The sequence below is a fragment of the Triturus cristatus genome, chromosome 8 (genome assembly GCF_964204655.1).
Source record: "Triturus cristatus chromosome 8, aTriCri1.1, whole genome shotgun sequence".
Taxonomy (NCBI): domain Eukaryota; kingdom Metazoa; phylum Chordata; class Amphibia; order Caudata; family Salamandridae; genus Triturus; species Triturus cristatus.
Window position 1 is genome coordinate 1,178,755,114 of NC_140591.1, and position 19,461 is coordinate 1,178,774,574.

The window sequence follows — 19,461 nt, forward strand, 5'->3', positions numbered from 1 at the left end:
TTTGCAGTTTGTTTTTCTTCTTGGACCGTCTTTGGAAGTCACGAGTTTGGTGACTCCTCCTTCGGTCCGTACTGCGCATGGGCTTCGGCTCCATCCTCAGATTGTTTTTCGCCAACAGGGAAATGATGGAGCGTAGTAATAACAGTGAGAAACCCATGTGTGTTGTATCTAAATAAGATGGACTGGAACGGATACAGGTAGCCGGGGAGGCGGGTGGGCGTGTACAACTCTGCAGCTCTACATGCCAAGAACAGATGCATACTGGTAAGTAGCATATTCCGTTCGAGGCATATGAGCTGCAGATTGTACACTTAGCATAGATTATATAGCAGTACCCAACCTTAGCGGCGACCACCGGTATCCGTTGCAGCTGTTTGAAAGAGTGTTTTTAGTACAGCCTGGCCCACCCTAGCTTGCTGCTGGGAATGCACATCTACACAGTAGTGTTTTGTGAATGTGTGCGGTGTAGACCATGTGGCTGCCTTGCATATGTCATCTAAGGGTATATTCCCTAGAAAAGCCATAGAAGCCCCTAACTTTCTTGTAGAGTGGGCTTTATGGGGAACAGATAATGTTCTCTTTGCCTTCTGATAGCAAATTTGTATGCATTTTACAATCCACCTAGCTATCCCTGATTTTGAGATGGGGTTGCCTTTATGTGGTGGAGAAAAGGAAACGAACAACTGTTTGGTCTTCCTGAAGGGTTGCGTTCTTTGTATGTAATATAGCAACGCTCTTTTCACATCTAGTGTGTGTAAGGCCCTTTCCGCAACAGATTGGGGTTGCGAAAAGAAGACAGGTAATTCCACTGATTGATTGAGGTGGAAGGGGGTAATGACTTTGGGCAGGAACTTCGGATTAGTTCGAAGTATGACCTTGCTGTGATGCATTTGTATGTAAGGTTCCTGTATGGTGGACGCTTGTATTTCACCAACCCTTCTAAGGGAAGTGATAGCTACAAGGAAAGCTGTTTTCCAGGTGAGAAATTGTAGCTCACATTTGTGCATTGGTTCGAAGGGCGGACCCATTAGTCGTGTAAGGACCAAATTTAGATTCCATACAGGGGAGGGTGGTGCCCTGGGAGGAATTACTCGTTTGAGGCCTTCCATGAAGGCTTTAATAGCGGGCACTCTGAAGAGTGACAAATGCTGTCTGTTTTGTAGATAGGCAGCGATCGCTGCTAGGTGTAGGCGTATGGATGAATACGCCAGGTTACACCTGTGAAGATGGAGCAGATAGCATATGATGTGTTGTATGGATGCATCTAGAGGGTTGATTGTATTGTTACGGCAGTACATTACAAATCTTTTCCACTTTGCGGCATAGCATGCTCTAGTGGTAGGACGTCTGGCTTCCATGATGATGTTCATGCAATCAGGGGGAAGGTTAAGGTACCCGAATTCTAAGATTTCAGGAGCCAGATCGCCAGGTTGAGCTGAGCTGGGTCCGGGTGCCTGATTTCTCCATGGTTCTGGGTTAGGAGGCATGGGGAAAGGTGCAGTTTTTGATGTGGTACCACTGATAGTTGTAGTAGCGTGGTGTACCACGGCTGTCTGGCCCACGTCGGAGCTACCAGAATGAGTGTGAGGGAGTGCTGTTGTAGTTTCCTGACCACTAATGGAATTAGTGGGAGAGGTGGAAAGGCGTATGCAAATCTGCCTGACCAGTTCATCCATATCGCATTGCCCTTGGACAATGGGTGTGGGTATCTGGCGGCGAAGCTTGGGCATTTTTTGTTTTCGTGGGTGGCGAAGAGGTCTATTTGAGGATGCCCCCACTGTCGGAAGAATGGGTGAAGAACTTGTGGATGCAGTTCCCATTCGTGTAGTTGTTGAGTCTGTCTGCTGAGCAGATCTGCTATGGTGTTTTGTACGCCTGGAACATGTTGTGCCAGGAGAAAAATGTTTTGGGGAATTGCCCATCTCCATATGCTCTGGGCTAAGCGGGAGAGCTGGGGAGAGTGTGTCCCCCCCTGTTTCTGTATATAATACATCGCAGTCATGTTGTCTGTGCGAATGAGGACTGCTTTGCCTGAAATCTGCTTTTGGAAAGATTTTAGGGCTAGAAAGATCGCCAAAAGCTCCAGATGGTTGATGTGGAGCGTTTTTTGCTGTGGCGTCCATAGACCTTGCATTGTGAGGTGTAAGAGGTGCGCTCCCCAGCCGGAGAGCGATGCGTCCGCTGTTAGAGTCACTTGGGGAACCGGGTCCAGGAACGGCCGTCCCTTGGAAAGGTTTGTGGTGTTCCACCACTGCAGAGAGTGATGTGTGCGGCCGTCCACCAACACCAGATCCGTCAGCTGACCCTGGGCCCGGTTCCACTGTTGTGCTAGGCACTCCTGAAGTGGACGCATGTGGAGTCTTGCATGGGGCACTATGAAGATGCAAGACGCCATCATCCCTATGAGCTTCATAAACACTCTTGCTGGTAGAGAGTGTTGAGGAAGGAATATTTTGCGTAAGGCTAGAATGCTTGTGATTCTGGCTGAATTTGGATAGGCAATACCTTTTGAGGTGTCTATGGTGGCCCCGAGATATTGCTTTGTGTGAGATGGTATGAGGTGGGACTTTTGGTAGTTCACCGTGAAGCCTAGCTGATGAAGCAGTTGGATGGTGCTGTTTGTATGTTGCACGCATTGGTGGTAGGACGCGGCTTTTATGAGCCAGTCGTCTAAGTAAGGGAAGACGTGAACATGTTGACGTCTGAGGTGTGCTGCTACTACTGCTAGGCATTTGGTAAACACCCGTGGTGCAGTGGTGACCCCGAAGGGGAGAACCTTGAATTGGTAATGTTGCCCGTCCACCACGAACCTGAGGTATTTTCTGTGAGAGGGGTGTATTGGAATGTGAAAGTACGCGTCTTTCAGATCCAGTGTTGTGAGAAAGTCTCCCTGGCAGAGGAGTGGGAGGACTTGTTGTAAGGTGACCATGTGAAAGTGGTCTGAATGTATGTAGGCATTTAGAGGCCGGAGATCCAGAATGGGTCTGAGGGTCTCGTCTTTCTTTGGGATTAAGAAATATAGGGAGTAGACCCCTAGATTTCGTTGATTGTCGGGTACCTGCTCTATGGCGTGTTTCTGGAGGAGCGAGAGTACCTCTTGTTTGAGCAGTGTGGAATGCTCTTGGGACATTGGACGGTGCCTTGGTGGGATATTGGGTGGGGTAGATGTTAGCTCGAGGCAGTACCCTGACCGAATGATTTGGGTCACCCATTTGTCCGATGTTATGGACTCCCATACGTGGATAAAATCTTGTAGTCTGCCCCCGACCGGAGTGGAATGGTCTGGGGGGAGCGAAGGGGAGTCATTGTGCGGGTGGGGTGGCAGAACGGGTATTGTTGGTTTTGCCCCTGCCCTTATTGTTGTTGCCTCTGTAACCACCTCTTTGGTTGCCCTTTGAAAAGGTATTTTGAGGAGGGGATTTGTAGGAGGTAGAGGCATTATCGGTGGAGGAGCCTCTACCTGTGCCACGAAAGGACGAGCGTCGAAAGGAACGCTTAGAGGCTTGGGTCTGGAGCGCTCCCATAGACTTCGCTGTGTCTGTATCTTTCTTCATTTTTTCGAGCGCTTCGTCTACCTTTGGGCCAAAGAGTGTTTGCTGGTCAAAGGTGTGATTAAGTATTGATGTCTGGACCTCAGGCTTGAACCCTGATATCCTGAGCCAGGCATGGCGTCGAAGCAGGACACTGGTGTTTATGGCTCTAGAAGCAGTGTCTGCTGCATCGAGGGCACACTTAATGGAGGTGTTTGTGATTAGTTTGCCCTCCTGTATCAGGTCATGAGCTTGGCGTTTGTATTTCTCTGGAAGGTGCTGCATAAGAGCCTCTAATTCATCATAGTGTGCTCTATCATATCGCGCAAGCAGTGCTTGTGTATTTGCAATGCGCCACATGTTTGCAGCCTGGTAGGCGGTGCGTTTACCAGACGCGTCCAGAAGTTTAGATTCCTTGTCTGGTGGTGGGGCATCTCCTGAAGATTGGGAGTTAGCCCTCTTTCTAGCTGTGGAGACAACTAGGGAATCTAGAGGAGCAGGGCCCTTGATGTATGCAGGGTCTGTGGGTGCCGCCTTGTACTTCTTCTCTATTCTAGGGTTTAGTACTCTGGCTCTGACAGGGTCTTTGAATACCTCTGTAGCGTGCTTGGTGACACCCTTAAGCATGGGTAAAATAGCAGTGGAACGATCTTGTAAATCAAATGTATCCAGTAGGAAGTCTTCTTCCACTGGTTCCGTGTGCATGTCCACCCCATGGTAGTGTGCTGCTCTCTGCACTAAATGGTGAAACCCTAAAGAGTCCTCTGGAGGAGACGGCCTTGATGGGTATAGGTCGTCTTGAGGTACATTGGGTACATCAGGGTTATTATAATCCTCCCATGGATCTGGGGTCCCTGGTGGAGTGGGATCCATTGGGGCGTCCCCTGGGTCATTGTCCGGGTCCCCGTCATCCGGGTCTGGGGATGGGGCCGGATCGTAGTGAGGTAAAGGTGGAGGGGGTGGTGGTGGGAGGGGGGGGTGGCAGTGGGGAGGGTACTCTAAGGGGAGAAGTAGCTGAGTCCCTCTTTTTGGGTGGAGGAGGAGGAGCCGGAGCCTCAAGGCGACGCTTCTTAGTAATCACAGTCAAAAGGCCAGTCTTTGGATCTCTGGACAAAGTCTTTTGTAAAGGGTCTGGTGTAAACAGAGCCAATGGCGCCGAGTCGTCTGTCGGCACCGGCGATTTCGGAACCGGAGGTTTCGATGTTCTGTGTACGCCCTGCTTTTTGGAGGTCTCCGTGTGTTTCGGCGTCGAATGCTGTTTCGGCGCCGGAGCGTCGGTGCCGACCGATTTCTGTTTGTGTTTGGTCGGCGCCGAGTGTCCAGGCTTCGGCACCGGTGGTTTCGGAGTCGAGCTGGATTTTGCAGGCTTCGGTGCCGAGTGGTGTTTATCGGCACCGGGCGTCGGCTGGCTCGATCCCGAGCTGCCGTGAGACTTTGAGTGCTTCGACACCGGGCCCGAAGGTGGGGTGATCGAGGCTTTGGTTTTGGTTTTGCCCAGGCCGGCAGGCGAGGGAGTAACCGGAGTCTCTTTGGTTTTCGGTGCGGGGCTGGGAGGGGGCATTGTACTCACGGCCCGCTGTCCTGGTGTTACGTCCTCCAGGTCGGAGTCGTCGGCCTCGGAAGCGCTGACGATGTCTTCTCCCAGTTCGGTGTGTGTCTGCCCCGAAGCTTCGGCGTCGTCTCCGAAGATGTCCGGTGGAACTGTCGAGGATGAGTGCGCCATGGTGCGTCGAGCCTTTCGATCCCGGATCGTTTTCTTCGATCGAAAAGACTTGCAGGCGGGGCAGTCTCGAGCCTCGTGTTCCGGAGAGAGGCAAAGGTTACACACCTGATGGAGGTCGGTGTGGGGAAATTTAGACCCACATTTTGGGCACTTTTTAAACGGAGTCCTTTCCATCGGCCGGGACCGGAGTCGCGGAGGGCCCGAAGGCCGGTGTCGATGTACGGGATGGAAAAAGTGCCGCTTCGAGAGATGAAGATGATGAAGGAACTCGAAGTATCGAGGATTTTCCGTCGAGGCTGGAACCGTAGAAGTTCGAAGCCGGAGTAAGGATCACATCCGAGCCCGATGGCGGAAAAAAACAATCTGAGGATGGAGCCGAAGCCCATGCGCAGTACGGACCGAAGGAGGAGTCACCAAACTCGTGACTTCCAAAGACGGTCCAAGAAGAAAAACAAACTGCAAACATCCGGGCCCAACACCAGATGGCGACCTATGCTAAGTGTACAATCTGCAGCTCATATGCCTCGAACACTTAATTCTCCAAAAATTGTATTCAAAGTAATCATAAAATACTTTTCATAAAACCACAGAGACAAATGCTAAACAATGTCAATCCTATGTTTAACACTTTTTGGTGAATTTAAATTCTTGTGGCCAAATTGCAAGGTCTACGCGTTTCGAGTCCCCTTCAATCATGGGGCTCTCATCAGGACCTGTAGACTCTGTCAGATGATAAGTAGATCAGCCGATCTAGTAATCAGGAAAAGTACGAAGCGTGTATTTCTTGCGTCTTTTGTGTTCAAAAATTTGGAAGACGATATTATGCTGAGAGGCAATTTTATCGTTGGCCAGTCGAGTTGTTTGTCGAGCTTAGTAGTTCTGGTGGCGAAGATGAGTCGGACATGTGGGCTGGCAGGCTAGTCCTTATTTCTAGTTGCGTTCTTTGTGGGACGCTTAAATTGTCCACTTTTTAGTTATATTTATGTCCGCTAACTCCTTCGACCGGTTCTTGCCGTTTGAATTCTGTTTACGATGAGAGCCCCATGATTGAAGGGGACTCGAAACGCGTAGACCTTGCAAATTGGCCACAAGAATTTAAATTCACCAAAAAGTGTTAAACATAGGGTTGACATTGTTTAGCATTTGTCTCTGTGGTTTTATGAAAAGTATTTTATGATTACTTTGAATACAATTTGTGGAGAATTAAGTTTATGTATGTTTCAGAATGTGTGAATGTGAACAAATGATTGATATGTATGAATAGAATGTATGGAATGAACAAATGAATGTGATGGTCTCAAAGTTGACATAGTACGATCCATTAAGAGTTTTTTGAGGTTTCTGATTAATTCAGCAAATGGAAGGTGTCAAAAATGGAAATTAAATAAAATAATTTATTGATTTATTCGACAAAAAGAAAGGCCCAAGGTGCATTTTGTTGACTTCAAGATGTCCACTCATAATTGAATATGGACTGTTCCCATGAGGCACAGGGTCAGACTGATTTGCATATGGTCATGTCTGAACTGGGGTGGCGGAGTGAGCTAAAGAATGATGATGTATTAAACCCAGATCAGTTGACTGGGGTGAGTGCTTGCAATGTTCAACACTCCGTCCATCATCCCCTTTGGTTTTCCTTTATTCAATATCTACCCAAGGATTTGCTCTACCTTGTTGAATCAGTCTACCTCTAGGCAGACAACACTTGAGTCCTTAGCTCGCTGTTCCATTTGAACTCCAGCTTCATCTCACAGATGAAACATGACTGAGGTTGCTTATGTTCCTATACAGAGGGAGTATGGTCTACGTTTAGGCTACATAGCACCTTTTGGAGCAGAAATAAATCTGATTCTTTGCCCCCTCGTGTAAAAGAGTAACTGACCTAAAAACAATGAAATGCAACCCAGAGGGATTCCCAGTGGTTATAAAAAAAAATTAAAATATTTACTGGCATCTAAAATGAGATGCTCAAAGGCACCACATATTGCTCAACCTCAGAAATATTTAAATTTTCTTACATCAATCCTACACCTGAAAAAACGGAGGCCTGTGTATTGTCAACTAACACCTCAGCAATAAAGGAATAATGAATTACCCAATGAGAAGAGGTCATCACTTTTCCTGTACCACAAAGTTTGTCCACCAGCTGGATGGGGAAAAGTAGCTGGAAGCACATTCATAGCTATGAAATGTAAGATCTCCTTGTGCAGTCCTATGGGCAACTGTTAATTAAGCTCTGCAACCTCAATTCAATAAGCCTCCTGAGATGGTTTGGCTGTTATGCTCAAACTCTGTTGGATGAATGAAGTGGTAAAAGCCAATCTTACCAGACCATAGGTGTGCAAAGTTTGTTTTCATGACAGTAACGTTTTGAGAAGTTTCCAATTTTTGCAATTTGTCAAGTTTGCACAATTTCCTATTCTATGCTTGTCTTCACTGAGGAAAGTTTGAAGATCATTTTCACAGCATTGCTAGATAATTTCTACTCTAATCAAATTCAGCTAAGATGGAAAATGTATGCAGGATTTTTCTCTTCAAGTTTACCCTTTTCACCACAAATTGTCACAAAAGTCCAGCATTTAACATCATTGTGGACAGAGCATAAAAGTTCACAATTTCATCAAGTTACAAAGTTTTCCATATAAATGTATGAAGGTTGAGAGAAAAACAATTTGCAATGTCTGAAGGAGACCTATTGTCAAGACTCCAAATAATAGACTCTTACATGGAAGCATGAAGTGCTTCTTCTAAGTAACACAGTTGGCTTAGTGTACTCTTCTAACTTTTATTTAAAGCATTTGAAAGAAATTTCACTATGTATAATCTTTCAAATAATGTACTTGGTTTAATATAATTAAAAAATGAAAACGTAGTGTTCACATAGACAGTGCACAATGTACTTTAAATAGATGAGAAACTATAGACATAGTAGATCAGAAGCATTGTCAGCCCTCACTTTGCTGTAAAAAGCTCCCAATAATTCAGAAATTTTATTTATTTTTTTACATGAAAAAATGACTTCCTTGCATATGCGTTTTCAGGATGTATACTGTACCTCAACAACATTACAATCTAAAATTCCAATAAACAAGCTAGGCAGCACCTCAAACATTTTATTGAATATAAACTGGGTGTAGCTTGACATTAAGCAAAATAGTTCATATGTGCTTATCATAAACCTGATGGTGACCACTGGTTATGAGCTCACATACCTTCGTCCTCGGCATTTGCATCTTCCAGCAAGAGTGCAGTCATGCACTCCCAATCCTTTAAGAAAGCAGCTGCCCAGTCCCAAAGACTGTCTACCAAGTACACAACATGTTCATGGAGCTAGACAATATAAACAAAGTGAAGATATTTACACATACTTTAACCTGGGCACCTAAAATCTAAAACATTTATTCCCATAAATGTGAGTCGCCATGTTTCAGTTAAACATTAATTTGGAGAAAATGCATTCTTCATACCTCACTTTCAAGGAAGAAATTCACAAATATCTTCAGGTAGGTAGCATGGAGTCCAAACCTCTCCTTTCCTTTGCATCTAGCTTCATCTACAGAATCCTCGTGGCTGAGCATCCTGTAAACAGCAGAGGATACATGCTGTTCAAAATACTAAGAAAATAAAACATTTATTGAGTAATTACCCCACACATCATCAAAACTTCAATCTGAAGTGTCCTTGTTTTAGGAGGAAAGCAGTTGCCATGAATTCAGTGCTTACAAGAATCTTCTCTGATGAATTCTGTGACATTTTACCAAAGTGTATTTAAGTTGCTATATGCCACATCTGTGTAGTTTTGTTGGAAGAGCTTTTGGGGCTTTCACCTCATCCAGCCACACTTAGGATAACTGTAGATAAGGAAAATGCTACTTACCCAGTATGCATCTGTTCTTGGCATGTAGAGCTGAAGAGTCACATGCTGTGCATAGCCCGCCATCTAGTGTTGTGTCCGGATGGTTGCACTTTGTTTTTCTTCGAAGAAGTCTTTCTATTCACAAGGTAGGTGAATCCTACTTTCGGCGATAGTGCACATGGTCATCGACTCCATTGTTAGATTGTTTGCCGCAGAGGGTGATAATGGAGTTAGTAAGAGTAGTAAGAGATGTCCATGTATGTATGTATCTAAGTAAGATGTAACTGCAACAGGTATAGGTACCCGGGGAGGCGGGTGGGCGCATGTGAATCTAAGCTTGCCGGACTTCAGAGCAGGTTGATCTGCTCTAAGTAAACCTGTGACGCCAGCGCCGGGTGGGCTGCGCTTGAGTGTTTGGGTACAAATTGGAAGCTCGGCAGAGATGGGTAATGGAGGAGTACAAAACTGTACAATTTAGATACTGCAAAAATTAAAACAAAGGCCGTTAGACAAGTAATACGCGCACGTCCATATGCGCAGACATCCTTCACCCGCTATGTGCCCTGCTACGTTCAATGAAGGGACCGTGTCAGTCGCATACTAGCCACAAGCCCTCAAGTGTTTATGGACCATTAGTGAAGCTGCCTTGTCCCCCAAGAGGTGCCAAAGCCCTGAGCCTGAATGGTTCCACCACACTCACTCTTTAAGGTGGCCCTGTCTCCAAGCGTGCCACGGCCCAGCTCATCACTTGAGTAAGTACTAGCATCAGAGAAAATGCAACAGAAATTGCAGAAGCCTTGCCCTGGTGACCAAGGCTCGCAAAGCACAAAATTACAAGCATTTGAAATGCAATAGAGCTCGCATTTTACTAAACTCTTAAAAATGCGAGACCCATTGCATTGCCAAATGGTTGTTTGCATAAGCACCCCATCCAGCTCTTTCAATGTAATGGCCTCTGTGCCCCTTACCTTAGAAACGGCTCGTCTGAAGAAAGTGGTGTGACCCCCTTTAGAGTGAAAGCGCTGCATGGGGCGATTTTAAAAGTTAAACGTTAAACAAGCTCAACCCAACCAACAACACTGATAGGTTAAAGAAAGATGATCACAAACATATTTAAAATAAGTAAGGAACGGACTTGACGTGTGACAAGTACCACAGCATTTTTAAAAGCGGATGTGAGACGGCCAGAGCTGCCGACTTTGGGTCGAGTTTGCGATATTTAAAATTACAAAAAATAGCAACGCATAACCAGATGGGAGGACGGAAGAGAGGCCATCACACTCTGTACTGTGTGATGGCCAACTAAAATGTTCTCAGAGGGAATTGGCTGGAAAGAGAACTAAACAAACAAAGGAGGGACTTTGTCAGAAATGGACCAATAAGAAGCCAGCATTTCTGAATGCTGCAGCTAACAGCCAATGACAATGGGTGAGTTTTGCCAAATCCCCACAGAGAGATACAACAGGTCATCGCTATTGCTCGACCTAAAAACAGAGCTTTGGACTATACCATTTCCCGCTGAAAGGCAATATTTCTCTCCATGTGTTCCCATACCTGGCGTGTCACGCAGTTTGTTGCTTACTTTCCCTCCATGTTAAAGAACAATAGATGTTTCAGCACCTAGGCTAATGTGCTGCATAGCTAAATATATATAAGGTCCCAAAGGCGAGACCAATTGCATTGTAAATGCTTGTTATATATTTGGGCTGGGGGGAGAGGGACTGAAGAGAGGGTGTGTGGGTGGCAGGACATCAGACTTTTTGTTCAAATGTGGGTAGGGAGGAGTGGTAAATGCAGAAGGTGATGTGGGAGGTTGGCAGGACACCACTTATGTTTTGGTTTGGTAATGCTGAGGGAATTGTGAGACGGGATGTTAGATATTCTTTTTTATGGGGTGTGATATCTAGGTTGTAGAGGTGGGAAGCAGGACACCTGGTGTAACACAGGGATGGATCCTGGAGCAGATGAGGCTGTGTTGCATAAGCCTCACTATAGCCGCTTTATTTTTACATCGTTGAAAGCAGGGGCAGATGATTTGGGTGAGCCATACATAACACAAAATTGTAAATAAGTAAGAGTGAATAACAGCAATGGTTTTTCACCTCAGAGTACTCAATAACATCATAGACAACACAAGCTTAGCTTTCATTGTGCTCTTTAGTTGGTCATGTTTGTGTTTACAAAAACTTATAAACATCACCTAAGAAGAAGTACGCTTAAACTAGAACTGTACATCAGCAAGATTTGCATTTGCAGAGGACTGTTTACCTTTTATAAAGGAATTCCCCAGCTGCTGAAGCCAATGGTCTGTGTGCAGCATATACAAACTGGTACAGGATTTCACAGTCTTCACGCATAAAGACATCCTCACAGTTCCTACAAAAAAACATAAAGTGACCTATTATTCTGACATGATGGTCCATAGACTTAAAGATTTGTAAACAACAAAGCCTGTGCTCAGTTGCAGCAAACACACACCCACTGAAAACAACAATGAACAATTGGAGAGATTATTTGGTGTCTTGAAGCACTTCGATGCAGCATGGTACAATAGCATATTCCGCATTAAAAATGTCGACAGGCTACTTCACCATACATTAAAATTTAGCCGAAATCTGCCTTTCTTTTTAGCAGCCAGAATGATAACAAGCGTCACTGTACATCACTCAAAATTTCATTGTAGTGTCTACGAGGACATGTACGAGGATGTGTATTAGAACAACCCTCTTTGCTACAGCGCTGTCACTCACCTACTTATACCCATCCTTTCACAGGCATCTCCAGGTCAGATGACCCTGGCAGTAAAGGGAATTGGGCGCTTGTAGATATGAAGGAAAATGGTACATAACATGTAAGCATCTGTCGGTGGCATGTAGTGCTGTAGATTCACATGCTGTGCATGTTCCTAATATCTAGTGTTGGGGTCGGACGTGTGCAAGTTGTTTAGCTTGGAAGAAGTCTTTTTGAGTCACGAGGTATAGTGACTCCACCAATTGCTGGTAATGCGTATGGACATCGGCTCTATTGTTAAATTGTTTTTTTCTCCACAACGGTTCAGACATGTCACTTTGAGCTCAGTTTCGACGCCATGTGGCGTGTTCACTGGGCCCACTCAGATGCTTTTCTCGTTGGAAGAAATTACAATCGCCCTCAGGAGGAGACAATGCTCCAGTTGCATAGCTCATGGGGAAGTGGGGTGGATGGAGAGAGCATGTTGAGTCAAAGATGATGTGGCTCATCTACCCAACAGCAATACTGCAGCGGGCATTCACACCAGTCTGATGAATAGTACTGGCAGATATGGTAAATATAAACAAACAAATGATATGGCTTTAGTCTAGTATTAACTTTATCTATTAAGGTATTACCTCAAGAAAGCTTTTCAAATCTCAACCAACCTTTAGTTTTGTTGTTGTTTTGTTTTCATTTAGATTGTCCGTAGAGGGTCCTTGATCAAAATGTTCGAAACTGTAGTGGGTATGATTTCAACTTCAACCCTCAAGCAAATTTGGACGGGATTATCTTCACCCAAGTCCTCTCTGGCAGACCGCTGCCAACAGTATGTACAAGTTGAACAAAAACATTGGGTACCTTTGTTTGCAGCACAAAGTTGCAACTGAGCTAAGCCCGTGTTAAAATCAAGTCATTTAATGAACATCTCCTTTTCTTCTTGTTCTTTTTTCCATCTAGGTATGAGACTAATGTGGGACGATCTTTGTGGTGCGGTCGAAGCAGGAGGATCAAGAGAACTGGCAAGACAGAGTCCTGTAAGCCGGGAAACAGGTAAGTGGTAGGCGAAGAGGCTAAGTGAAGCAAAGGAGTGTGGATGGTCTTCAAATACGACTGCTGTAGAACGTTCATAAAGGTCACATTCTAAAAGTTTGTGAAAAGGAAGAGGCACAGATAATTAACTAGATGGGGCTGTCTTCTTGAAAGTGTTTTTGAATGTTCACAAAAGTTGTGTTCTAATTGCTTATAGCAAGAAACAGGTGCATGGTATTAATTGGATGAGGACTGTCTTCCGGGAGGTTCATGTTGAGGTCATCTATGCCGGTTGCTTGATGCTTATTCAGGTGGGTTTTCTGGATGTTACAATGGAGCCTGAAACCTGACATTGCATATGCATGGTAAAACATTTGTAAAAGCTATTAAGCCTTTTCGAACGAACCGGGGAACATCAGCTGCCGCTAGCTATTACCAACAGCATGTACCATGGCCAGAAGTCAGGGTACAAGACGTTTGTTCATTCATAAGTGTCGGGAGGAATGAAATGAATCATGCCGCTATATTGTGATAGTCAAGAGAGGTGAGCGGTGGCAGGAATCCTTACACAAAGCCTTAGGTGGGTGGACGGGTTCACACCTCCCCAGGTCAGGAACAGCCATCTGTGGCAGGGGAGTTTCAAAGGCATTGCTACCTTTGCAACTTGACCCCCAGCCGCTCCTGCTATCAGGAACAGGCCCCCTTCCTGTCTCAACCTCTTTTGGGCGGGAAGACAGGTGGGAAAAACTAGGACAGCCCAGAAGGTGTGCCCACCTCTGCCAACCCCACCCCTCAGGTGGGGGAAGCGAGGTGAAGCCCACTCTTGAGGGATTGTGTCCACTCCTCCACGTGGGGTGAGCACACTGAGGGTGTAGTCACCCTAAGGTCAGTAGCCCATGGCTACTATCTTGAGACACCTAAAAGGCCCCCTAAATAACAGTATTCAGGGGGCAGCACTGAACCCAATTTTTTAGAATCAACTACCTAAGAAGACTGTAAAACGAAAACACCGCAGCAGAGAAGACTTGCCCCAGCCCAACCTGCCTGCATCTCCGAATCGCCCTGCGCATAAAATGATGACTCCAATAAGGATCAGCGACCTCCAGACTTGGTGAGGGCTGGTCTCCTGCTTCCACATAGACTCTCGACTCTTGAGGATAACGGCCCTGTCCACAAAAGAAGATCAAGCCCCTGTGGAACCAAGAACCCCTGCTCCAGGATTTACCTCTGCACCCACCATCCACGACTCGTGTCCAAAGGGTCCACCAGTCCTTAAGTGGTTCCCCAGCAGTCCTGACCTCCAATCTGTCGAGGGGCGTCACCTCCAAGGTCCAGTTTGGACACCTGCAGCCTCTTCACGGCGACCCCTTCAACCGTGACCCTCCCGGTAAGGAGAAACCCGCCATCCAAGACACCCCTGCATCCTCCGGCCCAGCGTCTGGTTACCAGATCCAATGGTGCCCGACGTCGCCTGGCATCTCAACTTCCTCCCCTGGCTGTTGGTTCCATCGAAGAGACCTCCTGGTCTGAACCTACAGCCTGAAACTGAAACCGATGATCTCCATTGGGTAACATTGACCACCCAATGCTGTGTGAGCAACCTGCATCCAGCCGCCCGTGCCGCTTGTGGTGTGGTTTTGGTGCTCCCTTGGGCCCCCCCTTTGTACTTACCTTAAGTCCTGAAGATTGTCCTCCAAGGCCGCTTTACCTGCCTGTGAGCATCCTCCAACCGATGTGCCCCTAGCATCTATAGACTAGCATTGGCAGCTCTCCATCCGGCCGCCCTAGTGCTGCTGGTGGTGCACCTTGAGTGCTGAATTGAACCTTGGGGAACCTTGGTTCTACCCCCAAAACTCAGTTACCAAAATCATTTACTTACCTGCAAACTTAACACTTCTTTTTTTCTCCATAGGATTGTATAGTGGGTTTTCCACTGAAAAACGTTTTAAGTGTTTATCCTGTCTTGTACTGTAACAAAGTAACTTAGGGGCATATGTATCAAAATCCGTTATTGCGATTCTCAAATAGCGATTTTTTGAGAATCGCTATTTGAGAATCGCAAAACGGGACGTATTTAAAAATTCGCAAATATTTTGCGATTTCTTGTTTTTCATTAATTGCGATTAGCAAATTGCGAACTCGCAATTAAGGAATACCTTCCCATTCATTCCTATGGGCCAGGAGGCCCATAGGAATGAATGGGAAGTCATTCTCAATTTGCGATTCGCAATTAGAGAATCGCAAATTAAGAATAATTTCAAGGGTGTCATAAGGACACCCTGATGCACCCCTCAAATGAGCATATGTGCGCATATGGCGCACATACATGCCCTAAGGTCATGTATGTGCGCCACATGGCACTTTGAAAAATGCCAAAAAGTGAATTTTTCAAAGAAATAGCAAATTACCACCAACTTGAAGTTGGTGGTAATTTGCGATTTCTTAAGGAGAAATCGCACAACTTGGGTGCTTGTTACATAGCATTTAAGGAATCGCAATTTGCGATTCCTTTAATGCTTACGCAAAATTAAGGAATCGCAAAATTAGCGATTCCTTAATAATGCGATGCGAAAATGGCTCATACATCGCGTTTTGCGATTTTGTATTCGCAAACGCTGTTTTATTGCGAATCACAGCGTTTGTGAATACAAAATTGTTTGATACATATGCCCCTTAGTGTCTTCGAAAGAGTTAAAGAATACAACATGAAAATGGGCAGTGGCGAAGTGAGCTAAAGAACGATGATGGATTCAACCCAGATCTGTGACTGGGGTGAGTGTCTGAAAAGTTTCAGCCCTCCATCCATCATCTCCTTCTGTTGACCTAGAACAAGATACAGCACCCACACTATTATGCCCATAGAGTCAAAAAAGTTATACAATTTCCTGTATCATGTGTGCACTATCCTATATGCACCTTCTGCCCACAAAGCGCTCCCCTCCCTGGGGAAATCGATACAAATACAAAGACCAGGGGTGCAGCACATACAAAAAAAATAAACACATGCGTATTTGAAAACTAATGACAATGAATCTAGTCCAGACAAACAATCCAGTAGTGTTGTTCTTTTATTGGTGCTTCTTGAACCAGACTCCAGTACTTGGAGGGATATCTCCGGGTCTGCATCCCTGCGGCACCCATTGAAGTGCCATGTATAGGGCAGATAGCACCCCTACCAAAATGGATACTGAATTCTGAAATCTATGACTCGTACACGGATGGATTCCAGCAAATCGTGTTCCAGAATACATATCTAATAATACTTATTGCATATAGATGGTGCATTTGGAATCGCATTGTGTGTAGGAAATAGTGCACATTAATTTGACTGCATGATTGGCATCTTCTCACACCAGTATTTTTCTGCCCTGAAGAAGTCCATTGTCTATTAGACGAAGCGTATTGGCAGGTTTTTATGAGCATATATAAGAAGCATCAATAAAAGAACACTACTGGACTGTTCGAGATTCATTGTCATTAGTTTTCAACTACTCATGTGTTTATTTTTTGTTTGTATGTGGTGCACCCCTGGTCTTTGCATTTGTCTTCAAAAGAGTTAACCTGATTACCCATGTACTGTGATGCCTAGAGTGTGTCATTAGTTTGTTTCACCCCAAACTAGAAAAGTAGCAACAAAGTAACTAGAAAAGTAATCTAAAAGTAATTACAAGTATTCTAAAGAGTTTAGGACTTATCAACCCTTTCGCATTCCTCACAGTCTCTCACAAAACATTCAACTACAACATCCATCCGAGGCCACCAGTAAAACTCCTTGACCTTAAGTTTACATTTCATCATAAGAAAGCCTATAACAAAGCAAAGAGGGCCCCTTCAAACTAATTTACCAGCAGGACCAGGGGGAAAAAGGCCTAACTAGTAAAAGGACAAACCCTGCCTGGTATTGGATGAAAGCAAAGCATTAAATCATACATTATAATGTGCAAAAAGTTACAATATAGCCCAAAGAGAAAAGATCACAACAAATCTAATAACTCAGTCTTTCTCATGAGACTGAAAACATCAAATGTATTCATTTTGTTAACACATTAAAGTGATGTATTCAATTTTATATAGTATAAACAATTGAAGAAACTACAGTATTTATAAAGGTATATATAAGTACCTTGGAAAAAAACCTGTTCCAACAACCCCCGAACCATCACAATCAGAGTTACACTCGCTCAGACAAAAATACCAAACCGTTCTTACACTTAAATCATTCAAATATATATTACACACATCAATAAAATCGGCAAAAAATTACTTGGTGCAGAGGTGCGTTTAGCGGTGGTAGCCTCGAATGCTACATGTTGAAGTTAATAGGGAACATTACCTGCAAAGAAAGGCTGGAAGTGGGGACCAGTGCAGCAGAACCCAAAGGGGAGCTCAGCTCTTGAGGGTCTCAGGGCCAAAGAGACACCATCAGTTTCAATCAACTCTGACTGAGGGGCTTGGGTGCATAGGTGTTTTGTCAGGCGGGTTGACAAGTTTGAGGCTCTAACAGTTCTCGCTGCACCTGCAGAAGAGGGAAAAGAAACACAGCAAGATGACTTCTGGCATGGAGCTGGCCTCTGTCCAAGTCCCTTGACATGTAGGTAAGTTTTGGCAGCGGTGGTGTTCAGACTGAACACAAACAAGCCTTGGTGCTTGCAACAGGCTCCGGTACCCTGGGTATTGGTGTATGGAGCCTCTGGGGTGAATCAGCTTCTCCTAGACTGGATGGGTCCATGGGCCGGGACACTCAATGACCTCCTCCTGGGCTGCTGCGTCGGTGGACCTAGAGGCCAGCAGATCGGTAAACCGGACTGTGCGGTCAGTGCCTGCAGGCAAGTGGCTCCTCCACTTCAAGGGAGATGTTGGCTGGTTTGCGAAATGCTGGTAGTCCTCTGAAGCTTTGGGAGGATGCACAGCTGCAGGATGAGTCGGGTCTTTGCAATTGTTGGGACAGGAGCAGGCAGACAGGGTTCGGCACCAAGTCCACAGCTAGTCCACAGTTCTCACATCCTTCGGCTCTTCTTTGTCCTCCTTCGTTTATCAGTTCAATCAGAATGTCTGGTGTCACGGGGCAATCTATATACTAAATGTAGGGGTGTTAAGGGGAGTGAGGCGTATTAGCCAATGGGCTACTTATGCCTGGGGTCACTACACATATATATCACAACTTCCTGTGGGGAGTGGGCATAACCCTGTCCCAGGGTTCGTAATTCCACCGAAAACAAAATGGTGGAAAAGGTCTCCCCCCAGCGAGGAGGGTGGTCTTTAATTTGTGGTGCTCCTCCTTCCAACAGATGGGGTGGTGGAACAAACTGAAGGAATGGGTGCCTCTTTAGAGACGTAGGCAGCTTTTGCAGGTAGCTACACTGAAGGGGTTCCATCAGTGGGACCTCATTGGCATTTCTACACGGGTTGGCAAAATGCAAGGGACGGTGTTCAATTCCTTCCAATCTCTATAAACCAAATATCAACGACACCAGAGTCAGTTTCATAGATATCTCCAACTCCGCTATTTTCTGGTCCTCTATATAGCGGACATGGTGGCAGTGCCAGATTTAATCCATTAGGTCCATTGATTTGGCCCTAGCCCTACTGGCCTGTCTCCTGCTCAAAGACCCTGTGAAAAAAGACAACGCCTGTCCGGTGCCAGGCACCTTCCAGAACCCGAGAAAGACTGCCCATGCTTCAACTAAGACCAGATCTCCTGAGGACAGCGGCCCTGTCCAGAAACATCCAACTTCAGGGACTCTGGATCCAGGCGGATTCGCGACTCCTGCCTATTCTGCACCCGTAGCCTACAGCCCGAGTATGAGTTGGTCCTCTTTCCAGCGACGTCTCCCCAGCAATCCTGACCTCGAATCCAGTGTTGGATGACCTCTCCTGGACAGCACGAAGACGCCTGCAGCTTCATCTTGAAGGGTCCACCTGACCACGACCGGCTCCCGTAAAAGAAATCTGGCATCCTCATCCCCCGACCTTGAGGAGCCCATCCGATGGTGCCCAGCCCTCCTTTGACTTCTCAACTTATCTGCCTTGCCAGTGGTCACCTTCATCCAGCCTCCTGGACCAAGCGAGCATCCTCTTTGTGCGACCGAGATTCCTCATTGGAAAGCATTGGGCGCCGATGCTGATTTGCACCCTTCCGCCTCTGTGCCGCTGGTGGTGTAAGGTTAGTGCGGCCTTGTGCCCCCCCTTGTGCTTGCTTTAACCCCTGGTGCCTGTACCCTGAAACCGTGGGTGCCTACCTGCAACCTGCACCTTGTTCGGTCTATACCCCAGAAGACAGGAAAAGTAAGTTGTGTACTTACCTGCTAATGCATATAACTGTTTTCCTCCCATAGGATTACATTGTATTTCTGATATTGCATTTAACTGTCTATATTTTGCAACTGCTAAGTTTGCTACTGTTTTTGATTGACTACATAAAAGTATTTCTCATACTGTAAAGTATTCCTATTGCCTTTGAAAGACAATTCCTACTGCATTTTTTAAAGTATTACTAAGCTTGAAACTCTTACTTACCTGCTCTTGGTTCTAAAATAAAATAAAGTAATAACTTTTTATACAAAATAACTGGTCTAGATTGGCTACTTTGG

The 19,461-nt window shown here is 45.6% G+C and overlaps 1 protein-coding gene across 1 annotated transcript in view; it reads right to left on the reverse strand.

Moving 5' to 3' along the window:
• Positions 1-19,461, reverse strand: part of LOC146805567 (cohesin subunit SA-2-like) — a 627,511-nt gene that overhangs the window by 313,878 nt on the left and 294,172 nt on the right. The window contains exons 13-15 of the mRNA XM_085622843.1: positions 11,378-11,485; positions 8,721-8,832; positions 8,466-8,583 (exon numbers count right to left, since the gene is read on the reverse strand). Coding sequence (XP_085478969.1) covers positions 8,466-8,583; positions 8,721-8,832; positions 11,378-11,485 — 338 coding nt within the window. The remainder of the gene's footprint in view (positions 1-8,465; positions 8,584-8,720; positions 8,833-11,377; positions 11,486-19,461) is intronic.